Raw genomic sequence first — 7619 nt, 5'->3', positions numbered from 1 at the left:
CAGTGTTTCAGTAGTCAAATAATTTTCGTATGTACATCTACGCGAAGCACGAGCTTATCCACCTTGTGTTTTATTCTGAAAGGTATATATATATATATATTTGAATAATAATAATTATTTATTTATTGCTTTTCTAGTGTCGTCTGCTGACAACTGTCAAATAAACGTTAGGTGACGGCTTGAACTGAGGATGACATAATGTTGTCGAAACGTCGTACATTTATAATAATGGTTTCTTCATTACCCAGTCAAGCCGTCTCCGACGTTTAGAAACTTCATAATTACAAATATTACTTCATTTTTTTACACTGAACGAAGCGTAATCTACCGAAAGTTCCATTAACTCGAACACTTACTTTCACACAACAGACAACCACATTTTCTACCCCTTATAATAAAGTCAGATAAGTCACAGATAATTAGCGAATAGTAATTAACGGTCAAAACGTTTCTATACTCAAGTGTTGTGCTTGAGAGACAAATTTTTATTTCCATTATTTTCCTGCCAAAATATATGTTTATTACACTTAACGTGATATTTATAAAATACAACTGCAAATGATGACAGTAATACGAATGAAAACTGTTTGTTACAAAATCCCCCCCTCCCCACATAGGCGTCCGCAGAAATTTTTACAGGGAGGGGCAAAGTACTGTGAAATTGTGAATTGAATAAAAAATGCATATACATATGCTGAATGATAAAGAAAGACTCGTGTTTTTAATTTTCCATGGGGGAAGCGCCCCCTTGCGGACCGCCCCCCCCCACACTACAAGTACTACGTGTGTTTCCCGTTCTTACAACATAGTTCCTCTAAGCTAACAGACACTTTATCTGGATGATGTTGGGCACTCGGGGTGGTTCTCTCGTAAACTCACCTCGGAAAGTTTCCTGGTTTCGAATTCTTGTAATTGTTTCTGGAAGCCAAAGTTAGGGTTAGCCACATTCCTGGCTCCTCGCACAACCTTCAGAGCAGTCTTGTGATCCAGTGACGTCACAGACATGATGTACGCTACGGCCACTGTTACGCTTCTGGACATGCCTGCTAAACTTGGAAGATAATTTGATACATTGTACGAACACATGGACACTAAAGACTGCATGGAAAATTCCTTAACTACTACACTACTAAATTTACTTTGTTATTACACTGTGGGGTAAAAAAAGAAAAGAGACTGAAAAGTAACTATGAGCTAGGCTACTATGGATGCATGAAAAAACCTTCAGAAAATCACATTTCTTAGTTGTAACAACGCAGACAAAACATTCAATATTCTCAACTGTAATAACTAAATGTAAAAAACTCGAACTCGTCAGCTGTAAAAACTAATGACAAAACATTCACGCTACTTAGATGTAACAATACAGACATAGTGGGGCGGATCTAGTTATTTGAGTCTGGGAGAGTAATTTATATGTTCCTAGTGGGGCGGCTCGAGTTATTTGAGTCGGGTAGACTAGTCTGGGAGAGTAATTTATGTGTTTCTAGTTGGGCGGATCTAGTTATTTGAGTCGGGTAGACTAGTCTGGGAGAGTAATTTATGTGTTTCTAGTTGGGCGGATCTAGTTATTTGAGTCGGGTAGACTAGTCTGGGAGAGTAATTTATGTGTTTCTTGTGGGGCGGATCCAGTTATTTGAGTCGGGTAGACTAGTCTGGCAGAGTAATTTATGTGTTCCTAGTGGGGCGGATCCAGTTATTTGAGTCGGGTAGACTAGTCTGGCAGAGTAATTTATGTGTTCCTAGTGGGGCGGATCCAGTTATTTGAGTCGGGTAGAGTAATTTATGTGTTCGTAGTAGGGCGGATCCAGTTATTTGAGTCGGGTAGGCTAATCTATGTATTTGTGACTAACACAGTTTTTGTGGTAACTTCATCAATGAATGAATTTCCGTTCAACGTTTGAGAAATGCAGAAACAATGTGTAACAGTCAGTAGCAGACTTGCTCGAAAAGACCCGGGGGTCAGAAGTGGACAGCCAGGAGCCTGATATCGATTGAGAGTAGGGAGACTGTAAAAAACACAAGAGTTCAAACTGAAGTTAAAATACATTTTTCCTTTTTCACATGCTACCGACACCTGGTGGCACAAATGTAAGTCTGCAGAGATATAATGCCAAAACTGGGATTCGATATCCGTGGTGGGCACAGCACAGATAGTCCAATGTGTGTGGCTTTGTGCTTAACTACAAACCAACAAATACACGTTAACAGAACGCTGCACAAGGATTTCGCAAATCAAAATTATTCTGTTATAATATAAATTATTACAATAACAACTAGAGAGCACTCAGTAGAGCCCATACCTCCGCCACGCAGCGTTAATCATATTCGGTCTTCAAAAAGTACGAAGATGAGTCCTTATGTCAATCGTTATCAACGGACATGGACCAATTTTGACAGGACAATGGGGAATAATTTTCTACACATGTCCACCAAGTTTCGTCAAAATCCGATCATTTTTGACTGAGCTATAGAGCAAAAATAGTGTGAAAAATCGGCCTCCATGTTAACTGATAGGGATTTATTGGATGTTCGTGACTTCGACCTCCAAGAACTAATCACTTCTAAGTAGGGTCATAGTCCAAATGTATACAAACTTTCGCCAAATTCCACTCAACTGTTTTTGAGAAATCTTGCTGACACACACACAGACAGGGGTGAAAATATAACCTCCGTCACGTAGTAATAGCTAAAAAAATATACAAGCAATTTGATGAAAGCTAAGAAAAACTTTTCTCCAGTTTTAGAGATTTCATGGCTGTCTATAGAAAATTTTCTAACTCTGACAGCGTGAGGAGAGGTCCGCGAGATTTATGGTCTGTGGAGGGGGGCGAGTGCCCCTTAGAATCTCTTGCCAGTTTCGAATAATGTAAATATTTCGAGAAATATGCTACAGAAATGTTCTTTCAAAAGGTTAAGGTTCGTTTTGGGGCGTAGTAAGGTTGATAATGGAAACAGCATTGCTGTTCTGCTATCATCTTTCCCGTGGTCCTTCTCACACACATACAGCGTTTATTATATTATTGGGGTGCCTTCGGACAAAAATCCATAATAATAAACATTGTGTCAAGAAAGATATGTCAACGAACCCTGTACGGTAGATAGATGGAAGAGAGAACCAATATGATACTTAGTAAGACTTGATTTGTTTGTTTGTTTTGAACTTCGCGCAAAGCTACACGAGGACTATCTGCGCTAGCCGTCCCTAATTTAGCAGTGCAAGACAAGAGGGAATGCAGCTAGTCATCACCTCCCACCGCCAACTCTTGGGCTACTCTTTTACCAACGAATAGTGGGATTGATCGTCACATTATAACGCCTCCGCGGCTGAAAGGGCGAGCATGTTTGGTGGACGTGGATTCGAACCCTCGATCCTCAGATTGCGAGTCAAGCGCTCGAACCACCTGGCCATGTTGTAAGACTTGAACCTCCTATATTCTGAGAAGTAGCTAGCATGTATATTTATGTCTCAAACATAAAATACCAAAAACATTTAGATATCTAGCACATTAGAGCAAACAAACAATTTAAACATTATATTTTGCGTCACATTTTATGAATTAATAATGAATTTATCGTAGCTTGAAAATACTTGGGATTTTACAAAGCCAGAAAAAACTCGAAAACAGACAGTTAGAACCAAGAAGAACTATTATGGCATCGTTTTTGAACAGAGTCCAATCTAATTATAGCTCCGAACCGGTATTTTCCATCATTATATTGCGTCCTTATCTTCCTCTCTCTGCCCTAATTTATCAAATCCATGTATAAACGTGATATAAAAAAACAAAGATTTTGAGAATAACTGAGACGTTTCTTAAACACATGGCGTTATAATGAGGGTGAAATAGTTTTAGTAGACTTTTACTCACAGTCATCTCATTAGTCGCACAAAACTAATTTAAGAAACAAACTAATTAAAAACATTAAATACAGATAAACATTAACACGCTGTTACCGGTAATTTTATGTTTCTTATTCACCAAGTATATGTCTCAAAATATGTTTTATGTAAGAGCCTTTCATTTGCTGTGTTCACTTCTCACCTGGTCTAAATCAGGTATTGTAACCCTTCTGAGGGACACATTTAATAACATCTAATTTTTTGTCACTAAAACGTAATACTCCTCTTAAACTTGTATTAGACCGTTTTAATTATATTCAAAATTTGTCGGTGAAACGAAATAAGATCCGTAAAAGCTTGTGTAAGCCCGTTTTTGAGTATATTCATGCTATTTCAAAAACTAGTTGCTGTGACAACGAATCCCCACCCCGAAAAAAAACACACAACTCAAATAGTTTAAATTCCAACAGTACATCATTGCAACTTGAAATCGTCGTTAAACTGGCAAAAAGGTTTGATGATTTAAAAACATTCCATTAACGGATTCCTTCTAACTTCTGCATAAACGAGGTTATTATAAATTATTAAAATATCATACAGAATACGCCCTCTTCTGGGCGTTTCTAAAACGGAAGAAGAAAAAAAAAAGCTAGGCTGTGGAAATTCGTGCAATGCCTGCGTAGATGATGGAATGTACAGAAACTCTAACTACGTATCTCAAGGTACCAATATAGCTATTTAAATGAACCCGTCGAGTGTTTAAAATAAAATGAAACAATAACAGAGAATGAACGAGAGACAGCAAAATTATATTTATAAGATGCAGCAAGCTGAATAAACAGTTTCTAAAACGAAGAGAAATGTAAAACAGGATTAATTAAAAACAAGGACAATAAGATAGATTACACACCCCGCCGCTTCGATTGCATGCGTTTGTATTGGATAACATCAAATTTCACCTTCCAAAACTCAGAAAATCCTTTTCAGATCCAGAATGATCAACGATCCGGATCATTTTTTGTAGTGTGATGAAGAGTCTTAACCTTAGTGTGTCCATGAAATTTGGTACAAATTCGATCACACCTTACAGAGTTATTGACCCAAAACCTGAAAAATGCCCTATTTCCCCATTATAAAAAATGCTTCAAAAGTGATCCGGATCCGGACCAAATTTGGAGAGAACTGTTCCATACTGACTTCCCATCTTGTGTAAAAGTTTCGTGTACTTTCGTGTACATCGGTCGATTAGTTTTCGATATACGACCCGATTGTAGGTACATTAAATGTTGCAGGCAAGAAAAAAAAACGTTTAGCAGTCTTTGAAATTCCACATGACACGAGTTTCAATTTACCACGTGTCGCAGATATCCCCCTGTGTAGCGTTGTGCTCAATAGATTAATTACGTTACTAGGCCTAAAATTTGTGATAAAAATCACGTAAACTGCAGATGGGTTTTCCCACATTACTTTTAATTTGTCCATTTCGTATTGAAAATCAGAAGCGTGTAAAAATAGTATTTCAAATCTATCTCTTGTCTCCCACAAGTCGCTACCCAAGAGGCCTTTCGTTAATATGTCATAACTACTCAGTTGGGCTGGATGATGAGTGACAAAAAATTATCTGAAACGCTATTTACCTATATATGCAGCATTATACCGTGGTACTATATGGCGGAAAGTTAGGCCTACTTAACTAGAGGTTCGCAGAATATCACGCCACAAAGTATGTGGTCGTATTTCTTTCCGAACTCTAACTGAGTTCGTTGTGAAAAAGAAAAAAAAGGAGTCTAAAAGAAGAGAATAAAATAAAGAAAAGAAATCTTTGTTAACAAACAAGAGTTACAAAAATATATATAACAAGGGCAAGTGTATATATTGGGTGTGATGGCCTGGTAAGAAAGTTGTTGAGATACTTTTAATGGCTTTTTCTTGCCTGTATTACGTCTCCGTTCGTTAGTTAATTTTCCGTAAATTCGTTCCGACGAAACTTTAGCGACACAAGTCCTTTCTTAAGCTCACCGTAAACAGGTGTTGCGTCAGCGAGGTCACGTGACTAGTATCACGCCACCTGTTTCTAGAAATATCCTGTTCCTTCAAGAATGCCCTAGCATTTACTAGATATGTGTTAGTCTTGTATATATAAGACGTTCACAATGTGACGGAACAACAGAGGTAATGAGTAATTGAACTGCAGTCAGAGAGAATATTGTTAAGCACGTGAGAAGTTCGTTGAGAATTATAGCGTTTGTTACAGAGCGACTGTTGAAATTAAATGTATCGTAAAGTTGTATTCGGAAAGAATAAACCAGTTTTATTTAGGTCATGTGTACAAGTTGTGGTCATGAGCAAACCTGGTTTTATTAATATTATCGTGTTCAATATTTAGAGTCAGGTTACTTTCTGTTAGGCAGATTTGTCAGTGATTTTTGATTTTATTCAAATTTTAGTCTTGAGTATGACTTTATTCATAAAATTTAAACTTATCATTCTTTTTTATTGTTTCATTTTAACATTGGGGTAATTTTACTTTATGTTTAAACTTCTTTTTAGTGTAGTTAACAGGGTAGTCAACTGTGATTCAAATATTAAACACGATAACATTAATAAAACCAGGTTTGCTCATGACAACAACTTGTACACACGACCTTACGGATATGGCAGCCCTGTCCATTATCCAATTTGTCGACAGAAATACAGCTGTCTCTCTCAAAATGTCACAAGTTATCTTTTCTGTACGATATATAGCTAATTGTCATTTAGTGATTCACATCTCACGTGCACCAGAGAAAGAAAAGTTGAATTGTTTACTCGAGTGACTCGACTCTCAGCATCCAAAGTAAGCTAAAATAAAGTACAGTTATTTTGTAAAAAATTACATATTAATTAAAGGGAAGCTAACACATGGTGTAATCTTGTACCAGAATACTTTAAAAGTTATGTTTTAAATGCCTAAAATTGATGAAGCATTAGAAACCAACAGGTCTGAAACATGTAATAAAAATCGTGTAAACTGCAAATATTTTTTCCAGTATTCCTTTTAATTTGTCCATTTTGGATTCAAAATCAGAGGTTTGTAAAAACAGCATTTCAGATCCATCTTTGTTCAAAAAGAAGGTTTAAGATTTTCAACCTGCTTCATATTTAGAGAAAATACGTTTTCAATTCAATTGTCGTCGTGTATAGTTGTTTTATTCTAAAAATAAGGTTGAATATATTATCGGTGTACTCAGAGCTGTTGTTGATGGAACTGGTATACTTGCATTTTTCTCAGTTTAGTTTGGAAGTGTAAAGTCATGCAAGTGAATACATCTAAACTTTGCTTCTTTCTAGCTCTGGCCCCCCAGTAGCACAGCGGTATGTCCGCGGACTTACAACGCTAGAATCTGGGTTTCGATACCCGTGGTGGGCAGAGCACAAATAGCCCATTGTGTAGCTTTGTGCTTAATTACAAAAAAAATTCTAGCTCTGCCTGGGACCTCTTTGCTAATTGCCAATTAACCGAGTTTATTGCAGGGACGAAAGCACGTAATGTACTGGAATAGAGAGCTGCTTTTCTACCAGTAAATCAGATAATGGCCTGTAATTTCCTCCGCCTCAGCACTTGAACATGAATGGATGGAGGTCATTTGCAGAATAGCGTTTTCTGTGCAAACTTGATTTTAAGTTATATATTTTCTTCTTTTAAAACTCGGGTTATCCTTTGTTTATCCCGTTTTGGTAAGATATTTTACTTAACTTTTCATTTCCATTTTTTGTAAGATTTAACATTCGTTTA

General features: G+C 37.0%; 1 protein-coding gene across 1 annotated transcript in view; it reads right to left on the bottom strand.

Annotated features, from left to right (window-relative positions):
• Nucleotides 1-7619, bottom strand: part of LOC106461383 (dual specificity protein phosphatase 22-B-like) — a 24072-nt gene that overhangs the window by 4240 nt on the left and 12213 nt on the right. Inside the window, exon 4 of the mRNA XM_013921201.2 lies at nt 880-1051. Within this exon, the coding sequence (XP_013776655.1) occupies nt 880-1051 (172 nt within the window). The remainder of the gene's footprint in view (nt 1-879; nt 1052-7619) is intronic.

This window comes from Limulus polyphemus, unplaced genomic scaffold (assembly GCF_000517525.1).
Source record: "Limulus polyphemus unplaced genomic scaffold, Limulus_polyphemus-2.1.2 Scaffold948, whole genome shotgun sequence".
Lineage (NCBI taxonomy): Eukaryota > Metazoa > Arthropoda > Merostomata > Xiphosura > Limulidae > Limulus > Limulus polyphemus.
This window is presented reverse-complemented; position numbering and strand designations above follow the sequence as displayed.